This window comes from Centrocercus urophasianus, unplaced genomic scaffold, assembly GCF_019232065.1.
Source record: "Centrocercus urophasianus isolate 14NV4802_14NV808 unplaced genomic scaffold, USGS_Curo_1.0 seq_10, whole genome shotgun sequence".
Lineage (NCBI taxonomy): Eukaryota > Metazoa > Chordata > Aves > Galliformes > Phasianidae > Centrocercus > Centrocercus urophasianus.
This window is the reverse complement of record NW_024884142.1, coordinates 77,020,563-77,042,783: the sequence shown is the minus strand read 5'-3', so window position 1 is coordinate 77,042,783 and position 22,221 is coordinate 77,020,563. Positions and strand designations below refer to the sequence as shown.

The window sequence follows — 22,221 nt, the reverse complement described above, 5'->3', positions numbered from 1 at the left end:
GACATCTTTATTGATGTTGCAGAATAGCTGAGGTCAGATACTCTCCTGCAATACAGCAGGAGTTGTTGATGCAATTCCAGTATTTTACTTTTTCTTGGGTTTTTGTTTTTAGTGTGTTTTTATTTTTAAAGTTCATTGAAATTTTAGAGCTCCCCCTTTATTGTTCAGATTCTTGAGCTCCATGATTTTTTGGCTCTTTACAGTGATACAGGACAATGCAAGAAGCTGGAGGCTGGTGAAGGGCAATAGGAGGAAATGTTTTACCACAAAGCTATTACTGAGAGAAGTAAAGGTGTACTGCAAAGGACTGATCTACAATGTTTACTTACTAGGAGGGATTGGGAATGCTTCATGCTGGAGCTAGAAATGGTGAAGTGAGCTGGTTTGGTTCCCTTTGAAATATTACTGATGCAGTTAATAAGCCAGCAGGGTTCTGCTAGAGTTCTGGTTTAGCAAGCTCTGGCCTGGTCTTCTAATGCAGGCTAAAGATGGCCAAATTCCCCACGTCTCTTCAACTTAGTGTCTTCAGGGAGATAGTAGGTCTTCATACATGCTCTGCAGGTTGGTTTTGTTTATTTCTTATCAACAATATTAATTAAAGAATTAAAGGAGTCAAAAGCATTCTTGGCTGCTTCTTATCCATACTGGACATTTTGGATTGCTTCTCCTGTTCCTGAGGCTTCTGGATGTTTCTTGTTGCTTAGAGAAGGATGTGAAGCTTTGAGACTGATAATCCATTTTTCATGGGTGGTCTTCAAAGCATACGTGGCATTTCTCGATATCTGGGCCATGCACATGGTCACGTATGTGAACTCTCACTTAGGAAAGCAGGCAGCAGCTCCTTGTTAAGCATTCTCTGGATCCTTTGCCAGTGGATGGAGAGGAACCCGCTGCACTGCCAGCAGTACCCACAGTATGGCAGAGAGTACCAAATACTAGCATTTCTCAGCTGCTCAGCACCTTTTGGGCTAGTGACAAAATATGCTTGGTCCTGAAGAAAGCAACAGGACAATTATCCATATGAGGGACAGAAGATAGGAATTTATACTTAACTAGGTTGGAATTTAGAAGTATTTCGTTTGACTATAGCAGTAATCAGTGTTATAAAAGGGGATACAGAAAAAAAAAAAGATGCCTATCCAATAGTATTTTGCTACCATTATCAATGGTGGCCTTATTGCCAAAAGCATTTTTTGTTTGCTCCCAACGTTTTGATTTTGCTCTCCCAACTCTCCCAGTTGAGAAGGAACGCTTCTGTCACCAGTGAGCACCATCCTACTTCATATAGAGGAACCAGATGTCTTGTGGCAAGTTTTGTTGTATTTCAAATGATTTTTTGCCTGCACCATTTAGCATGGAGAGTAACTTGTGATGGCTCTGCATCTTTTCCAGAAATGCTTGCTCTAATGCTGCATTTGTAATTAAAGAAGCCCATTTGCCATTTCAGCTCCTGGGAGACCTGCAGCTCGGAAATTTAAAGCAGGTCCCTGGGCTCCAGTTAGCTACCAGCTTGCTTGCAAGAATGACTTTTAAGAATGTACATCTCTTGCCTCATTCAGAAGAGCTAGTGGTTGAGCTCGGGTAGATGGGGTTATGTTCTCCTTCGTTTCTGTATTGAAGGCTTCATCAAATGAAGTGATTACAGTTGGGATACAGCATGAATCTTCAATCTGATCTGCCTGCAAATTGCTGCATGCATGGTTGTGTCATAATAAGGGACGATGACTAAACGTCATCTGACAGCAAGACAAGACAGAGGGAGAACCCTTTGTCATGGTAATAGCTCTGCATTCACTGATGAAAGAGCTGTCTCAGAGGAGTGGGTCTTTCCAGCTGGCTGTGGGCTGCTGCAATAACAAGTATTAATAGATCCTGCAACCAGATGGATTCTGTGGAACAAAAAACACCTCTCCACACATCCTTGCAGGCTGTCTCACCTTCTTCGGGTGTGAAGGACTGCTCCCCAGTGTGCCATCCTGCTGGTCATCTGGCTACATGGTGTTGGCCATGTCACACAGTAGTATTTTTGGGGTAGGTGAGAGCGAATTGGGCTGACACAGAACAGTGATGTGGAACAGTCTGCCTGTGGGAGTAAGTGCTGCATCTTGGATGACACTGAACGTGATTCACAAGGAATGAGATTTTAACTCTTGGGTGTTTCGCACTGCAGAAGCATGTTTCAAATTTATTTTATTTTGTTGGCTAGAATTACAGTTGTTGCTGCTTCTGTGGTGACAAGTACAATCACTCTTGACACTGCTTTGAAATGCTTAGGAAATAGGGAATAGAGTCAGTGTTCAAGGTGATGGCAGACAACTCCATTCCTCAGACTGGCGCTGTGATGCAGACATGACTAGATTACACTGCCTTGCTGCTCAGATGGACTCCTCTACAGAGCCCTGGCAAGCCATTTATCTTGGAGACAAAAAGAGGAGCCTGACTGCAGGAGGCCCAGCTTTGTCAGTCTTCTGCAAGTGCTCCTGGTCTGTGTATCTGTTACCTGTCCTTGGAGAGTGAGTAGATGATATGCTTCTGGCAGCTCTCACTTGATTGAGGGTCCTCACTATAGACAAGCTAAAGGTGCTAGTAGACACAACCAGAAAAACTAGGAGCTAGTGGTACGTAGTCAGAGGCGTGGTGTGCTCACATGAGCTGAAGTCAGCCTTAAGGCTGGTGCATCAGGTGGAACTGGGATCACAAGTCGAGACAAAGGAAGTTGAAGCCACAAGAAGAAATGACGGCAGAGAAGGATGGACAGTACTGCAAAAGAGCACATTTGTGAACTTTGAAGTGGATTTGGGAGCTGTGTGAAGCATAAGGTGGATCTGGGACAGAAATGAATCACGCTAGGCTGGTTCTTGGAGTCAGTTGGATAGCTGCTCAAAGTCTCAGTAGTTATGGCAAAAATGCTTGTAGTGCACTGAGGATGATTATTTTTGTGCTTTGTAGCACTGGGAGTGCCTTTAGTAATATTTAGTTCAAAACACTTTGAAAACTTACTTAAACATTTATCAAGATGATGTTAAGTAAGAGATAGGAAGAAAGCTTGTAAAAGATAGCCTTTGAATTCAAAGCTGCAAAGAGTGGCAGCACTGAGAACAATGTAATCCAGCAGCTTGAGGTTGATAGACGGCTTCCCTGAAGCAGTGAACCTTTCATGGCAAATCCCACATCCTGTATACCTGTTTCACCCTGAGGAAATGCTGTCTGCTTTGGAGAGGCATCGAGTACCATGTCTCTTATACGGAGCTGCCTTGTGAATGCCGCTTGTTTGGTCAGGTCATGTACAACATGATTAGGTGATACAGGAAGATATCCTGAATAGCCAAACAGACAGGAAGCTGCTAACCCAGGTAACGCAAAGGCAGGCATTTCAGTACTTCCAGCACTGTTAAGGAAGTGGGAGTGGTAATCTGTGATAAATCCATTGAATCCTTGGTTTTTGGCTTTGATCTCTGCCTCAATTCTTACTCCATGTTGCGTAAGCACATCTTGTTCATCTGTAAATGAAATGAGTATGCAATAGAAGTAAAAAAAAATGAGTTTACAGAAAGCACATTTTAGTGCAGGCCTAAATGATTTCCCTTAGTGTTTATTTTTAGCTGGGTGGGTAACCCAGCTTGTGGTTTGTAACCCACAAGCACTTCTCTCATTCTTTTTTGATGCAAATTAGGCCTCCCACACCATTAAATCGTTTTTTACTGACTATTGAGCCTGTGAAGAAATGGATTGAACTTTAATATGCTACATTACTGTACCATAAAATACAATTTGTAGATCTTATTCAGATTCTGTGTTGCTGCACTTCCTCTAAATAATTGTTATTACCGAAGAAGATTTACAGGCACCGTTGAAAGAAAGAATAAGTACTCCCTATTTTCTATGCATTGAATCACAGGCTGTGCATGATTTCACATCTAAACCACCTTGCTCCTCATGCTTTTTTGAAATTAAACAAGTCACATTATGCTGTTAGTTGCTAATAGAGATTTTAATACAGCAGCAGCCAGAACTTCTGCTGCCTTCAAATAGTGCCAGGATTTCACCTCTTCTTTTGCTCTGCTAGGGCTGTGCTAAGTGTTTATCTTCAGGCTGTGAATCGTCACTTTGCACATCTCCATCCTCATTATTACCACATGTATAGCATCAGCTGCTGCACAGCTCTTGGCAGGAAAATGCTCTGTTCTTTGGGAAGCACAAGTAAAATGCTGTCCTCCCACAAACTCTTGAATAAGGTTGTGCGCATACTCAGCTTGACAAGATGGATGGCCTTCCTTTCTGCTATTAGATGGCTGCACCCTCTTGGAGCCGAAGAAAGGGATGCATACTGAGATTTTGTAATGATTAACCAGACAGAAATGTATATGAGTCACTTTTTAAGTACATTTAAGCTCTTACCAAGGAGCTGTTGTGCTCATGTTGACAGCCTCGGAGAAGGATGTTTATCTGAAGTACAACTTTGGGAGGGCTAAGAAATATTCCAGCTTTTTATCGATGTTGTCTCACTCTGCTCTCGGGAGGAGCACTTAGATCTGGGTGTTAAGCCATGCTGCCACCTCAGTGGACATCATGGTCAGCATGCCAGCAGCAGAGCTAGCTGTGCTCCCAGGCTCACATATGATGGGCTGAGGAGGAGCCTCTTCTGTTCAGGCAGGGCTGGCGCTGGGATGCTCTCCTGCTTGCCTCTTGGCCAGCAAGCTCCATGTCAGTATGCCAAGTCCCCAGAGTCTTCATGGTCTTCCTAGCACTCCAAACCTGTCAGTTTAAGAGCTGTACAAGAGACCTTATTTTTAAAGCTACTTTACTCCCGCACAGAGTCTTTCTGAGAGCATACCTTTGAAAGTAAGGGCATTTAAGGTTGGATCTAAATTCAGAATTGTTTATCTAACTCTGGAGCCTGAACTTGTCATTTCAAATTGAACTCTAGAGCTGTCAATACCTACTTTACTACCACATCACTTAAAAAAAATAAAGGGACTTCAAATTTTTCCAGTAATAAGGGATAGAATGCTAACAGGTTATGGACCAAAGGGTGATGTACAAAGAGAAAATTATTTTATGTACATGCATGGATATACACACACCTGCCTATAAAAAAACAATTTCCCTTTTCATTTGTGTGTCGATGAAAATGGAATATCACTTCTGAAGCCTTCTGCTAGAATTTAATGCATATGAAATCCTGAGAAGTTCTAAAATCTAACAATGAAATACATTTAGAAATTTGTTTAACTTAAGAAAAGATTTGATTAACAAACAAACTGACAGTCAAACATCTCAGTGTGCCTTTGTAAGAAAAATGCCAGCATCATTGCTAAGAGATGAGAAAGCAAATTACCGAGCAGTCTCTTCCAAAAGCTGCTTTTAATTTCTGTAGAATATGTGTGAGGAGGTAAGTTTGTGAGTATGCAATATAAATAAGTCTCTGTGATGTAAGCCTTTGGATTTTAATGGAGACTTTGAAAACTTCAGAGACAGCTATTTCGTAAACTAGACAAGTAAGCAGAGGAAAAACACTTTTAATTATTTTTTCAAAATATGGAAATACTCTTTTGAATAAGTTATTTAACATCCAGCTTGGTCAGATGTGTTGTATTACTCTGACATGTTTAAACTACTCAGTAGACAGTAATGGCTTATTCTGTCCTCTGTTTCCACAGATTACTTGGAAACACACATGATGGCTCCAAGTGGCCACCAGCCCTGCTTCCTCAGAGCTCGGTTCAGCACATGTTTACATCCCCTCTGAGGAAGCGCTCCAGTGTATCACTAAGGCCATCCTCTCTCAACATCTAAAGAGGTCCATCAAAGTCTGTGTAAAGACTTTAACATTACAGAATATTCATTTACTGTCTCCACTTTGTGTTAATAAACACTAAATAATCATAATAAGCACTGTGCAGGATGGTGACCTCGTGGTTTAATATGTTTAAGGAAGATGATACATAGTTAAAATGAAGAAAGGTGTCTAAATTATTTCAACTAATGGTAGGGTGTTTTTGTGTTATTTTTTTTCAGCTGAACTTTTCATGGAACAGCAGCATCTCAAAGAAGCAGGCTTTTGTATCCAGGAGGCAGCTAGTCTTTTCCCCACATCTCATGCTGTACTGTACATGCGTGGGAGGCTTGCAGAGATGAAAGGCAATTTGGAGGTGGCTAGGCAATTGTATGATGAGGCGCTCACAGTGAATCCAGATGGAGTCGAAATTATGCACAGCCTGGTGAGTTTGCAGGGGCTCAGCTCCATTATCGTATGTACATTCATGATTAACTGTAATAAGATGGAAGAGGGTTCATGCTTGCTCTGAATGCCACTGTCTTCCTAATCCTTACAGCAAGTGACTGTTTCAAGAGTAAATGGGGTAGCCTGAACCTCTATTTTAAGATTAGATCAAATGTTTTTAACTAATTAGTACTTGATCAAAAATAAATACTTTAATTGACAAATGCTGATAGTTTTGGAAATTCTCTGCTTGATCGTCCTTACCACTTTTTCTACTACCTGTTACGCATTTTAAATAAGGAATGTATTGATGTTAAGAAGTTCTGAAATAACAGCTATATAGATATATATGGGGTTCGTAAACCTTGAGCCAGAGTCATGTCTACTCACATAAAGACAAACTATGAGTTTATGATAAAACTATTGTCTTAAGCTGAGGCTTAACTCCAGTCTTTTATAGGAGCAGTGACTCCTTATTTGATGCTCATGGGTGGTTTTTTTTGGTAGCATTCCTATCTGACAAATATTTTTTTCTGTTGCACCGTCCCTAAAACACACTTAGAGACATAAGGCCTATGCTTTCAGGTTGTTGTTGCTATCAATTTGTTATTTTTATTGCTATTGTTATTATTATACAAGATGCTGTGTAGATGCTTAAAACCCACTTAATTTATGAAATCAGAACTTTTAATTGTATTTCATCAGTGATGTATCTTATTAACTATAGCCCTCATTGTGTCTCTCTTGAGTTTTATAAGACTTTCTTGACCAGTTTAATTTTTACAGGAACTGTGTATCCAGGTGACTACTTTATGTCTTTGCTAGCAGAGCTGTATTCTCTGGTGTCAATTTAAGCATGATAAGGTTTGCAGACAACTTCAAAACTGAAGGGCTATCAGTGCACAGGAGGACAAACATACAGTGAAGTGATGATCAAGGGAAAGTAGTAGCTCCTACAGGCAAGGGAGGAGAAAGCTGTAAGAACTTTTGTTCAGTGCAAAACCAGTAAAAGAATAGCTACTGCATTTGTCAGGAGGAGGTCACAAAACAGCCATGCACATACCATACTCATATGCTTAATGGAACGGTAGAATTTACTTGGTTGTGATCCGACCTTTGCACAATCTCGAAAGCCAGAATGATATGCTTTGCTTAGTTATTGTCATGATTTCAGACAAGTAACCAGTATCAGGCAAGCCATTGAGTTAGATGCCAACATGGTATAAATATCTCTCATTTTGTCTTACTTCATGAGCAAAGCCACATACTGTGTCATCTCATTTCAGTTACTTGCAATTTTCTGAAACTGTAGTCATTTGGAATAACATTTTCTGAGATGCTCGGTTTTCTTTGGAAAATGTCACCCAGCATGGCTTAACTCTTTCTGAAAATGAGGCTAAAGAAGAGGCTTTAAAGGTTTCTGTGATGTCTTCTTTATTGAGCTGTGATGTTCCCACTTTCTGTCAGATGTGAGTGGTTTTCATAACATATTAATGTGCTTTTCTTAAGAAAATCCTTCCAAGGTCATCCAAGTTACAATCTTTAATAAACACATTTTGTGTACACTTAGTAGATTAGTATTTCTAAACTCTGTATGGATACTCTTTTCCCTCAAGACCCAGTAAGTTCCACCATCTCTTAGTGAAGGTATGGGACTAAGATCAAGGAAGAGGCAAAGAAGACAGAGAGATGCAGAATTTGAGTGTAAGGACTAAATTTATGAACAAATATGGAAAAGGAAAGGCATAATAGTGATGGAGAGAGAGAAGGATGGATAGTAAAGTAGATGCAATAAGTGCAATAAGGTAGATGATGCTGGATATGGCTGGACAGATGAGAAGAATGAGACTGGATTAAGAAACCAGGCGAGGCATATGAGGAACTGAACCTGTGAGAGTACTTCTACTCCACAGCTCTTGGTCTCCATAAAATCTTTCTGTTCTGGTATCAGTAAATATCGGTGAAAATGACTTGTTTATCTGTGTTCCTCATCTCCTTTAGCTTGGCATGCTGGCAGCTGATGGTTTACACCTGCTAGCTGCAATATCAAAAGGCTGGTCTGTCTCTGCTGAGATGAAGCACAGCAGTAGTTCTAGGATGCCACGTAACGGCTTTCCTTTCTGTGCTTTTCCAAAAGTGAGGAAATTGCACATAGCAAGTTTGAAGCATCTGATGAGCACTATTGAAAAGCCTATACAGAAATTAATCATTCTGCCTTCAGAATAGAGCTTGAATAACGCATGGTAAACAAGGCTTTTATGGACTATGCATTAAAAAGAAAGGGCAAAAGTAAAATATTGAGAGGCTGCTAGCTATGTGAATGTCTTGTATACTGAATGAGACAGTGTCCTCATGGAGAACTTAGATGAGATTTAGGTAATTGAAGATGCAGCGAAGCAAGTGGTGAAGAAGGTGAATTTTGCACCTCTTTGAGACCATCAAAAGAAAGCTGAATACCCTTCTGAAAGGTGTGTGTTAGATAAATACTAGCCATGCTGTTATTAAAAAAACAGGTTCTTGGGTATAGCTGATTCTTCCACCTACTTGAGGGAAATGTGTGACTTAGGTTATGCCAGAGGCCAAACTGTATTATCAACTAGGTACAGGGGACTTAAAGCTATCCAAGCTGAATACACAGACAGCTGACATTAAATTCACATGCAGTTTCAATGCTGGTCTCCAAAAACATTTGAGCACTTAGTTGTTACTGTGTAATGATTTAGGGAAAGTGGAACTGGTTATGAGAACTACTGTCTGACTTACTGCAGTTGCCATCCAACTGGCCTAGTCCACTTTAAGGGAAAACTGCTGTAGACAGTGCTGGTTCTCCCTGGTGTACCAGCATCAATTAGCAAAGTAGTCATGTCTCTTCCCCTGGGCTCCCAGAACTGGGTTGTCAAAGCTATATTTGGAAAGTTCCAACTTGAAGAGTGTTGCTGGCTGTAAATGAAGGGCACAGATGTAGCGATGAATGCGTCCACTGGGTGTCAATAACTTTTACTCAGGGCAGAGTCACCACCATAATAAACACAAGCTCTCTCTGCACAGCTGAAAACAATTGTGTTTTACTGTGACCGTAGGTGTTTACAGTAGCTGTCAGTTTGGTGTGCTTTCCTTACAAAGCTCCCTTCTGCGTGGGAGCTGCAGGTGCAGCAGGGATGTGTTGCTGGGTGTCCCTGAAGAGATGGGCAGCACACTCGGCCTCACCGCAAGGCTCTTGGCAGCTCTGGTGTTTGATACTGTGGTAAGCAAACCACGGGCACGTAGGAAATACTAGACTAGGAGCAGTGCTGCTTCCTGCCAGAACTTGCAGTTTGTAAGTGGTGTTGCAGGATCCTTAAGCTCCTGCTGAGAATCCATCGATGGCCTTTACAAAGTAGATATTAAAGAAAGCTCTCACTGAGAAGTTACTGTCATTGGGAAGAACATAGACAATCAGGCTTTGGGGCTATTTGGAACTTATCAAAGAATCAAATTATTCCTGTTGAAGTATAGAGTTATCATTTGGTTTGATTTGCTGTCAGAAACAGGCTGGCTTGATACCTAGAAATTGTACATGCTATAGGAGCGCAGCTCTCTTCAGGAAATAAGCCTTCCACGTTTCTCCTCGTTCATACATTTCCATCTTCCCTCCCTTTCTATAAGAGTTCCATTCTTGTCAAAATAAGACTTTCTGGGGCCTTTCCTGCAAGAATCAGCCCTGTAGACGGGCTAGTGGGATAGATGTCTTCACTGATGCACAAGGAAGAGCTTGTCCCTTACCCCCTCATACTGCACAGTGACTAGACAGCTCTGTCACATCCTAATCAGTTTGCCAGCATATTTCAAAACCCAATAGCAAATGCTTATTTCTCTCATTACCTACCTAATACATAATTCATTACATACGTAGCTTTGGGACAGTGGTAACAAAACTGTCGTGTGCCCAACCAAGTCAGAAAATGAAACATAAGCTGCAACAGATGACGCTCCCTTATAAAGCAATATATGACTCTATCTACATGTATGTCACTGAGGAAGAATGTTGAAGTTTGCTAGTTCCCACTAATTGGTGCCTTGAGCACCATTCTCCCTTTTGATTCAGAGAAGGGAAAAATCAATGCCAGTGTGTTGAATTTGAGTCCAAATGCTCAGTATGTAACACTGTAATACAAAGTAAAAACATTCTGAGATATTCAGAAGACTCTTGCCCAGCAAACATCTCACATAGCAGAGATGTTTCACAGAGCTAGAAAAAAAATTAACATTTTAAGGGAAGGAGAAGGAGAGACATGTATTTCAAAAGGAAGGAAATGAGCATTTTCATCTCCCTCACTACATCAGAGTTAATGAATACAACCTGGGACTTCCTGAAATAGATGTAGGTTTTATTTGTTTAGTAATCCACAGTACATTACTCCTTTGTGAGCTTGTCCTGTCTGGAGCCTGTGTTAGTTTTCAGATTCGCAATGCCCTTCAGCAAGGAGGCTCACGGGTCTGTTCTCTGCTCTGTAACCTTGTATGTCAAATTTTGTATGTTCCTGCTGCAGCTCCTCCCAGCCACACTGATCCATTTCATGTTCCCCATTCTTCCCGTGGAAGATATTGCACGCCATCGTTTGTTATTCATCCCCTGCTGCTATTACTGATTTCATAGATAACTGAGACAGAACTGATCCCATTTCTTTCATTGTTGTATTGCCTCTCTCTACACTCTTTACAGTTCTTTCTTAGATGAGAAAACTTAAGCAAATAGCACACTTACAAAAAATACTGTGTTTAATATTTAGCTTAGCTTCAAAGACAGTGGTGTAGATTCAGTGCGTACAGAAAACACCATATTATCCTTTGGTCTTCTACTCATGTAAATTATTACCGATATGCATTTCCATACAAATACAGCAGACTAGTTCAATTGCTTTGTATTAACCTGATCTCATTACGGAAGCTCTATTTCCATCTCCTGTGCCTGTTGGGGCTAGTTTTGTTGGCTTTTTTCTGAAAGGTCAGCAGCTCTAATGAATGGGCTGTGATTTATGATAGCAATGAGCAGTGTAACAGTGTTATCTTGGGTCCTTGCAAAAGTGTGGGTGTCCGGGTCTGTGAATACAGCATAACCAGCAAGCATGCCGTTCTGGTCTTTGATAATATTTATTCCGCTTCCCAGAGACATCCTTTTAGCTGATGGAACACACATTTCTCTCTCCTAGTAATGCTAGAAACAGAAGAACATGAATGAAAACCATTCTTTTCTTTATTATGGTCCTTTTGCATACAATAAGTAGCTTACTTTTTGTTAGATTTCAGCTTTTAAAAACTATCCAATGCTTTATTCAAATCTTCTGTTCTTAATTGTTCAGCAGGATGCAAGGGCTGAATAAATAGAAACAAACTTTACAGAGAGACTTGAACTGTTAAATCTGTCCTTCATTGTGTACTTACGATGCAATTTCATGTTCACTTTAGTAGCATAGTCAACCTATTGTCTCCAGACTCGCACTTGGAAGCATCAGGATAATTTGAAGACTACAGTCTCCACTGATTAGAACATGGAAATGAATTATTTCTGTTCATTTATTTCATTTTAACTCCCAGTATGGTGCATGCATCCTTGTTTTCAAAGGCATCCATTCACATAATAAAAACATGGCTTGATTGCTTAATATTTTTAAGGATGACATGCGTTCTTTCCTAGGGGATTTGCATCATGCTGGCATGGAGTAGTCATATAAATCACAAGACAGATTCTCAGCAAGGGTAGGTGATCGTAGTTTCATCATACCAAGGTCTGTGTGTCTCACATGGTAGCCAGGACAACTAATTAAAAGCATTTTTACCTTGAAAGCTGAAGTTAGAATGCTTTCTGTGTTTAAATGTGGGAACAAAACAGCATCATTTTCATATTAATGTGGTTACTTATCATCTAAGGAGCTGCTTTATGTCTACAGATAATCCAGTTTGTTTCTTGTTTTGTAGATAAGTATGCCACAGTCTGTCTCCGTTTTCTAGTGACACTTCTTGCTCCATTTTTTTTTTTATATAGTTGTGTACAGAGAATTGAACATCACAATTAAAATGCATCCCTCTGCAGTTAGGACTACTGTGCATTTGCCCACCTAATTGTAATGAGGTGGATAATTGTGCCTAGAGATGCAAGGAATGACCTACTTTTATGTGTTCCAGAGATAGTTCTTTCTAGCTGCATTGGATGGCACCCTGCTCTTGTTTGGCACAGACGATAAGCAGAGATAGAGACCAGGTAAATTTCAGTTGAGAGGACAGTTGTACTATTTCTGTGATAAATTCTGAGCATATTTTTCTTATCACATCTTCTGCATTTACAAATATTCAAAGTGAATCCTTGAGGAATTACTGCCATAAGAACTTGAATTTGAGTAGATAACGACTGCAGAATGAATTTCAAAATATTCTTTGCATCTCGGAGTCGACCAAATGTTTTGGTTGAGGTTTTGAATACATGGATCCACTTACTTTTCTTAAACAATGCATTTTGAAGTTGGAAGTACTTCACAACATTTTTCTTCTTTTAAACGCCTTTGGATGGTATCACGTGTGTTTGTCGCTTACAGACTTCATGCTTTTTTTCAAAGCCCTTCAGGCCAAGTCCTTGCTAGCATAGTGCAGCAGGGTGGGTGCTCCCTCTCCCAGTACCAAGCGCCTCTCAGCCCTTTTCCATTGAAAGCAGCCCAGGTAGCTGGAGGGGGAGCTCTGATGTTCAGCCCCTGCACACCCAGCTCCAGCTCCTCCTGTCAGCTGTGGTGTGTCACGCTTTGCTCTAAACCTCTGTAAAACAGGGATGAAGCTGCTAGTCTACTTCATCTGGGGTTAGAGAGCTTAATTAATATCTCTGCATACTTTCAGATGACAGGCTCTCTATCAGCACAAAATCTTATTTATTCTGATTATATATCTCGAGTCCTGTGGTGCTTTATTCACTCGGGCTTTTGGAACCCAAAATATTTTGAGTAATGTGCTGTGACTGTTTATACCCTCCTGTCCCTAAATGTGAGCAGTGCTGAAAACATTATTGTGGCGGGAGTGGGTTTTAGCAGGCAGATCTGTGAGCTACTTCATCCTCTGCTAAGGATTTTTTTTCGTTAGAGGACTCTGCCTAGCCTGCGTGTTGCCAGTTGCCCTCCCTTGTATTGATAAGCACAGCCATGCTGTGAAGGACAGAGCAAAAGAGAGCGAATGTGAATCTGAAGACTTTCTAGCACAGCCCTCTTCTCTTCCTGGGGATAAGATATGACAACGCCTGCAAAAAATAGCTTTTTGTGGGGGGAAGGAGGAGGGTGCTTCCTTTCTGCTCTGACAGTGAATATATCCTTCTGCTCTGCAAATTCAGCGCAAGCAGAACATCGTTGTGCCAGCACAGCTTTGCAGTTTCCCCCGATGAGAAGATTTGGGATTTTTAAGGAGAGGGATGACAGACCTAAAGGTGGAAAAAGCATTAGAGTAGACAGTCATTGCAGGCCTTTCCAAAAATGGAGCAACCTTGAACAGAGTGCCTTTTTTTTTTTTTTTTTTTTTTTTTTTTTTAATTAAGTAAGTAATAGTGACAGCCAACGGGAGATTCTAGCAGCCCAAAGGAAGACCAGTGACGTCCGCTGTGATGCTGCTTGGAGAGCTACAGACTCAGGGACTCTTTTAGGTTTTCCTAATACAGTGTGTACAGGAAAATACTGGAAGGATGAATTACAAAGCTGTTTGATAAGTCTAGTCTCCAGCAGGATGTTTTTGAACTATGCTGCTAGTACAAACCACTCCAACAGTTTAGCACACCCCATAAGTATTCCTCAATTGGGAAAATCTCTGCATGCTGTAACCAAGTTTTCTCACGGTCTTCTATTCAGTACTGCATTTCTCCAGTGCATGTGGAGAACCAGCAAGTGGGGATATGTAGGTAGAGGAGGCAAGGCAAAGGGAAAGAATTGTAAAGGATGCAGAAGAGACTGCTTACTTTAAAATAACAAGGTGAAGCATTGACCAGAGACAATTAAATCACTTGTTTTCTCATCCATTATTTGCTGTCCACACAGCTGTTCACCAGATTGTTTCTTCCTTTTCTGTCCAGCTCTGCCTGTATATTTCTGCAGATGAGCCCAGCCTTGTTTTGCCCCAGCAGGCTCTTTCAATGGTATTTCTTCGCTGTTTCATCCAAGAAAGGCAAAATTCTCTACAAAGAATCTGAAAGAATCCAGTGGTGTTGAAAGAGTGTCTGAAAACATCCAAACAGGCAATTCCAAACTCCTCAGCAGTTTGGAAAATTCAACTCCTTTCCACAGGGACTTAGTGTAGGTTTCCTGTTTTTCTTTGTGACATTTTTTTTACATGTTGAGAAGACTCCTCTTGTTCCTTTCCTGTCTTCCTTCCCCTTTGCTGCTATAAAGCTCCACTCTATCACTGAGCTGCTTTTTGATATTGCTAAGATGACTGTTGCCTATTTTTTTCCAAAGTGCAAAAATATAAAGGGAGAGAGGGAAAATGCTGTCTAGAAAAAGAGGATGGAGAAAACTATTCCCATGATGGTCCTCGTGTATGAACTGAAACCCAGTGTCCAGCTAAAAAAAGTCTTGCAGGCCCATCTGCAGTCTCTTCTTTCAGTTTCCTTTTTTTCTGCTGAAGATATTCTATTCCCATAAGCATTCTGTAATTATTTTGTGTTATTTCTTTTTTAAATTAGATGCGGGGTTTCAATGTTAGTAGGGCTGACCTCCATTATATACATATGTATTTTTAATGAGTTGTTAAGAGGCTCGTGTGTATCATGGAGTGGAATGATGAATGTAGCTGGAATGGCTTAAAAAATAGCCAGCATTGTGGGAGCTGAGTTCTACTGACAGTATCGTCAAGTCAGCTTTAATAGCATAGTTCCTTATTGAATGAATCCTCCCTGTAGGAAACACTGTGACCTTCCTGTTTGTGTGCAAGATAAAAAAAAAATCAATGTTAATCCCGAGGGAGGAAAAATATAAGATGAGCAGAACAGCTGAGTGAGTCTAATGAGAATCAGATGGCAAGAATGTTAATTTGGAAAGAGATACTCATATAAACTGTCCAAAGACACAATGCAGTAGTTTCCATCTATCACCAACTGCCATGTATTCTCCTCAGATACCTATCTACGAGACGTGATTTGATGGATTTGCAGCTCTTCTGTGTTTTTCTGACAGAACGACAGGAGATTTTGAACTTAATCACCTTTTGGTGGGGAGATTTATGACCAGTGCTGCTAGCTGAGCCTTCCCTCAAGAAAGGCAGGGCTGGAGGCAGTTGTTGGGCACAGCATGCCAACTGCATGTGGGATGTGCATAATCAGAAACAGGCATGAACATCTCTGTCTTGCGGTTGTTTTCTGGAGTCATGCAGCTCACTGGCATTGTCAAATATAATGTTTGCCTAAATCCTTCTCATTATTAGTATTTTTGGAAGTTGGGTGGGTAGTAATTTTCTGTCTTGCTTTATTTAATAGCCATCAACTTTGTAAAAAATAAAACAATTGGTTTTTATTTTTCGTCTTTAATTCTGAGAGGCTGAGGTGGCAATTTCATTTTAACTCCCTGTAAGTGGTAGGTGAAAAATTACATTTCCTTTAGCTTTGGTCGCTTCCTCTACTTCTTGCCCATAGAAAGGGATTTCTGTGAGGCTGATGCAGAGCCCTTTTGTTAGGCACTGTCTCTGTTCTTCCTTGAAGATGCAGAGAAACCGTGTAATTAAGGGGTGTTTGTGTTTGTGTAGGCCATCTTCCTCTTCAGATTAGTCATGTGAGGGTCTCCTAGTGCAAGGTTTATGGCAGGAAATGAGGTGAAATTACCTTGACTTGTTCCAGAGAAATTACTGCAATAATGTTTAGCCTGATTCTCTTTTTGCTTGCATTCTCCTGTCAGCATTCATTTTAATACAAAGAGTAGGCTTGTAAAAACATCACTTTTCCAGCTGCATTGCTTAGTGGGCTGCATGTGCTTTCCAAGATTGTCTGCGGCATCAGAGACTGAGAATAAAAATCAGCTGTAGCACAAATGGCAGCATTGCAGTAGTGCCAAGCTGTACAGTGGAGATCATTTGTGTATGCATTTTTTTTTTTGCCAGCCTTGACTAAACAAAGATAAGAATGCAAATGCTGCAGCAGAGCTTCCCAAACGGGGTTACTGGAGTGATAGCCACTAGCACTTAGCATTGCAGTAATAGATACCAATTTGGAAGGATGTCACTGCCTGTTGCTCCCTGGTGTCCTAAGAGCAGAACAATGAGAGGAAGAGGCAGGTCCGTGGAGTTCTGTGTGAGATTTGTTCCTGAAAGGCATTCATCAACAAGGGTTTGATTCATTAGCTTTGTACTGTGTGCACTTTGCACTTATCCTCCTAAAGTCCAGCTAATGTGACTCTGAAGGAGAGAGAGGGCCCTACTGTGTGAGCCTGCGTTAAGTTTTGTAGCAAACCACACAAGCCCAGTATAAACTCTGAACTGGGTGGGGAAGAGGCCTCCATGTCAGCTAGTTTTGAATGTCAGCGTGCATGGTACAAGGCTAATTGAGATGCACAGAAACTGCCATGTGCCTTTCCAATCACTGCTAGACAAGATGTACAGTATTTGAGTCAGCTCGGCAGCGCTCCAGCTGATGAAAGCGCTGGCGATACCCGACACCAGTGATGATACGTGAAGTGCGCTCAGTGTCTTAGCACGCATGGCACGAGGCGCATTAGAGTCACACAGGAATTCAGGTGAGGAAGGGCCTTCCCTCTGGAGGTCATCCGGTCCCACCTCCAGCTTCACACACACAGCGGGTTGCTCAGGGCCGTGTCCCGTTGAGCCTTCAGTGTTTCTGAGGGTCGGTATTCTTCCACTTCCTGGGCCTGTGTTTTGATGCTGCATCTCTCTTTATGTTTTATTTTTAATCCACTGCAACTGAGCACCTCTGAGAAAAATCTACTCCCTTCTTTATTCCAGTTGCCTGTTAGGTAGCTGGAGATGGGAACTGGATGTCCCAGAAGAGACAGAGGAGAAGGCAGAATGTGATAACTCCAGACACTGTGCTGGCCCTGCACTTGCCCTTCACCAGTTTGTCATCATCTTTCTGGCACTGGGGAGCCCAGAAATTTGGAGGCAGCACTCCTCATCCAATGGCACAAATGCCAAAGGGAAGGAATAGTTCCTTCAGTCTGCTGTGACGCATTAACTACTGCAGCCCAGTATGCTGTCAGCTTACAGCACTGCGGGTGCTCCACCGGCTTGGTTCCCCCAAGGTTTCTGTAGAGGAGGTTTCTCCCCAGCTGGCATCCTCCTGTATGTGGGGTTATTCCATCCCAGGTGCAAAATGTCACCATTCAGCTAAAGCAGATCCTCACCAAGTTTGGTCAGTGTTTAAAATAGAGCTTCCATCTCTGTTTTGGTATCAACATAAATATTTTTCGGTAACTCACAGTGCCCTTGGTGCAGATGCACAATGTTCAGTTGTTGTTTTTTTTCCCACATCATAGACAATGAGGAATGGTATTGACTAGGGCAACATGAACAAAAGCAGAGCAATGTGAGGAAGCTACTCCTGCTAGCAAATCACAAGCCACAGACAGCTATTAGGGTGGGACACTTTCAGTAGGAGGGACCCTGATGGGACCATGTGGTTTTGTGCTTTCAGTGTTTGTAAGCAGTTGAGCTAGAATGGCCCGGTCATCCTTTGTGCCCTGAAGCAGGGAAGTAAATGCACATGTATGTGTATGCACACGCACAAACATACATGTATATGTACCTCAGAGATGCAAGATAAGTATTATCAGCTGATTTTAGCAGGCTGTGATAGAGTAGGGTTGTGAAACTTAGATAGAATGAGCATGTTGTGCTTTTCTTGCTCACTCTCTTCTGGTTGGAGCTTCTTTTGATAAGGGCCAGGTCCCCAGTGCCATTTGCTGACTGGGCTATGTCCCATGGTAGAGTGGAGTAAGAAAAGGAAGAGCCAAGACGATTTTTTCTGTTGCATAAGCCAGGCAGAAGCAGGAGGACTTTCATTTGTTGAAACCATGAAAGCTTGCTTGTAAGCAGGTGGTGATGCTGAAGCTGGCAGAGTGGAAAGCTCAACAAGGGCAGTGCCAGATGCCTGAAGTGAAAAGCTTCTGGGAAACTACTGTGTTTACCTCTGGCATGCCTGGGGTCATGAAAAGCTGCTGCTCCATTTACTGGCATACCTGATACCATTGCAAGCTTAGCCTTATGGTTTTGATCTGTCCTTGCATTACAAGCAACAGTTCTCCCTTCTTCACCACTTGTCAAGCCAATCTGTGTATTGCAGACCTTAACACCTGAATTGAACGTGACATGAACCAGCTCTAGAGAGTCAGTGTATGGCTGAAATATAGCACTCTTGCAGCACATTCACGCATAACATGCCAGGCACGCCACACCTATTTGGTAGCTAAGGACGAGCTGTGGATTGCATTTGGAATAAATTCTGAAGCAGCAGTGAGATTGTGATTATTTTTTAAAATGAGAAGTGGTAGCTTCATCCTTATGTAAATATTCCTCTGTGCAGCTTTCCAAAGCAGATGATGGCAAGCAGGTTTGGCACTTCCAAGTAACTGCATGGTTTTTAATAAGGGAGCAGTATTATTCCCTTGCATCTAAACAAGACCTGCAGAATTTCTGAACTTTCAATTACAATCAATGTGCCAGATTGGCAGGCAATGGTATTTTTTCTTTGCGTCTGTCACTTTCAGCTCAGCAGAGCACAGGAGTGACTAATACAGACAGATGAAGGTAAGTCAAATTAAACACGTGCCGCAATGAAGTATTCCTGAAATCATATATGATCTTGTACTAGGAAGGCTGGCACAGTCAAAGATCAATGTTGTTTGGGCTTGTTAACATACAGCCAGACCCTACAGCATTTTGTGAGCTGAGACTATGCACAAGGATAGTATGGGACAGGCTTCTGCCAGGTACAGGCTGATACTGGGTCTCCTTTCAGCTTCAGTAAGAGATTTTGCACATTTTTTGCATGTTATGAACAAAATTGCTTGCTGTATCTTTGGCATGAGGCTTGTAGATCATTTAGCATCCTGTTTGCCTGAAAAATGCCTTCCCTTCAGAGCAAAAAAAAAAAAAAAAAGTAAATGTATAGAAAGGCTGATAAAACCTACAAGTTCCAGAGATTTCCAGACATCGGAAGTAGCAGAAATTCTCAATTTAGTATTCCTTGCTGTTATTTCTAGAGTACTGCAAATAGAGCAGATGAGCAACATTGGAAGCTTGGAACTGCTTTTCACCAATAATAAATGATTTGAGTAAATATGAGATCTGTTAATTTTAATTTTCTGTAGTGTTAAATTACCTTTCTTTGACTATCACCATAATCACCATTAGTTAGAATACTATCTTAGCTCTCAGGTAATGAGCTGTTACCTATTATTTGTTGGCTGACACAGCAGATGAGCAGACTGGAAGCATATACCATTTTTAATTTTAATTGACCACTTTGAATAGTGAATGAAGAACAATCAAAGGAAGTGGTTTGGAAGTAACCCATTGTTTGAAATCAGTTTTCCCAAACTAGCAAATATAAATTAGCAGCATTAAAAATAGCAGCATCACAAAGTAAAAATGGAATGTAAAAGATCCTTCAGCCGAAAGATAGCCTTTTTTTAAAATTTATTTTTAGCTTGGTCAGCTGTTCTAAGTGATTTTATCAATGTAACTAGTGTCTGGAATAAGAATGCTCACATAGTGCACTATCAGTGCAGGCAGATATACAGGTCACAGTATATACATGTAGCACAAACCTTTTCAAATCAAATTCATTCAACTGAATTTCTGTAAATAGATTAAATCTCGATTGTCCTGCACTACTCAATTTCTCCCTCACTAGCTGGCAGCCCTGTTGGAAGAGCTGCCCTGCCATTTTTGCTTACTTAGAACCAGATCTCTTGCAAACTTTTTCCATCTCTGTGGTCATAGGCGCTGTCACAGCTTGAGAAGAACCGGAGGGACTGCTCCTCTGCATCTCGTATTAGAAGAGACTTCTGCTGCTCAGATACCAAAGAGATGATGGTGAATAGGGAGAGTTTCTAGTCCATCGTAAGTTTGATATGAATCTTCCACTCCAGTACTGTCCAGCTTTCAAGACAGGATGGGTGCAGGTACAGACCTGGCACCCAGAAAGGATTCATTGAAGTCAGAATGGCTACATCTTCATTTCAGGAAGTTATTTAAGGCTGGAGAAAATGAGAGGAAAATTCAAGTGCGAAGAGATTAGGAGAAATGGCTTTGCATTAATCAGAACTTCTACCTGGGGAAGAAAAGCGACAATTTCAGTGAATCTTTAATGAGAGGCATCTTTATCTAGGAAGATATACTGTGAATAATTTCCAGGAATCTTCAAAATTGGGAGGAATTATAGTGGCCTGGGAATCTATGGCAGCATATCCCAGTGCTTGGAGAGAGTAAGAAAAACCTGTACTGTGCCTTTAGTATTGCTCAGGCTTTTGATTTTAGGATTTGTTGTTAGCGAAGGGTCTGGGGAAGCAGTGATGTAGGTGTGGAAATGTGACCCTTTAACAAGAGCAGGTGAGAGACTTTTGATCTTGCTTCAAAAACGTGAAAACAGGTCCAGCATCCAGTCAGCGTATAGATTTGAAGGCAAACAAAATTCTGCTGCTGTAAAGTAGATGGGCAGTGCATAGCAGGTGTAAAGTTAGTTTGAAAATAATACATTGAATGATTTTTATCTTATTGTGTGTTGTATTTAAAGTGTTTGGAAAATTCCAGTTGGTGTGTCTATGGAGGAAGCAGCTCTTCTTTGAAAGGCAGCCAGCACAAGCTGCCGGGACTAAGTTAGAAGTAGCTTTTCCTTTAGGACCAGCTCCCCGGCATCCTCTGATCTTTAGACTTTTCTGCTACAAATTTAGATCAGTGGCAATATTGTCACCTCTCTTTCCTCATCTTTACCCCTCCCTAGACAGCAGCAAGTGGCAGAACGCAATGCAGGCATGTTGCTGGCTGAAAAGCAGCTAGCGGGTTGAAACTGTGCAGCAGCTTGATCTGAACATGACCTGCTGTGGCTTCCTTCATATGTGTTGTGATATACTGCTGCGTGAGGCTGTTTATGAGCAACAGAGCCTGTTTATGTATTCAACATTGTCCCTGCTATCCTCCCTACTACCACCACCCCGAATCAATATTCGCATCATGTGTTTGGCACAGGCATTTTATGCTAGTTCTGTCTGGAGTTATTTTGGCTTTCCACTGACCTTGCAAATGAGTTTGCCTCGCCTTTCCAAACCAAGTGCTCAAGTATACCTTTGCAGGGTGTTTTCAGCCCAAGCTAATGCCAGTGCGGGAGTGAAGAGAAAGAAAACAGCTGATTTTTAGATCTAAGTGTGGCCTTTCAGTGCCACATAGATTTCTGCTGAAGAAAGTCCTGCAGCTGCCAGCAGCTCGCCAGCAGCAAGGGCTGGAAGCAGAGCAGAGGGGGAGGGATCTCCTCCTGCTGGGCCAGCTCCTCTGAAAATAAAGCCAAGTGGGTAAAAGCAAAAGACATGTTAACTGAAGCGAGCTGAACTGTTCCTTCATCAGTGCCGGAGGCTGACTTGCTTTATACTGCATTTAATTCTGTCATTTGGGGCCTAATCATGCACTGATGACAGGAGGGAGACTTTCTCCTCCCGTGCTTCAGTCCACCAAAAAACCCTAGACCTTAGCATCACAAAACCAACATAGATGCTCTAGACTTTCCTTTAAACCAAAGGTTTGAACAGAGGTGCTATTATTTCCTTTGAAGTTCCAGTTTAAAAACAAATAAAAATCCAGTATCTCTCACAATGTAGTTGGGACAGTTAGGCTGCACTCTAAAAACCACAAAATGGAAATGATGTGCAAAATCCTCCTACAGCCTCACCCTATTACAGCTACTGAAGATTTGCCAGCGTGTCCTCACTGGAGCTCTCTCCAAGGATTTAAGAGGTCCTTGTGTGCTTGAAATTGTCTCCAGAATACCTGAAACCAGAGGCCCG

General features: G+C 41.5%; 1 protein-coding gene across 7 annotated transcripts in view; it reads left to right on the top strand.

Moving 5' to 3' along the window:
• TTC7A (tetratricopeptide repeat domain 7A) overlaps positions 1-22,221 on the top strand; it is a 160,807-nt gene that overhangs the window by 120,027 nt on the left and 18,559 nt on the right. For 5 of the 7 annotated variants that reach the window (XM_042812210.1, XM_042812129.1, XM_042811968.1 and 2 more), the window contains one exon: positions 6,019-6,221. The exons of 1 other annotated variant lie outside the window; for it this stretch is intronic. In XM_042812210.1, the coding sequence (XP_042668144.1) occupies positions 6,019-6,221 (203 nt within the window). Of the gene's footprint in view, positions 1-6,018; positions 6,222-20,167; positions 20,288-22,221 lie in introns of all 7 variants that reach the window. One more of the 7 variants, XM_042812045.1, reaches the window with a different exon arrangement.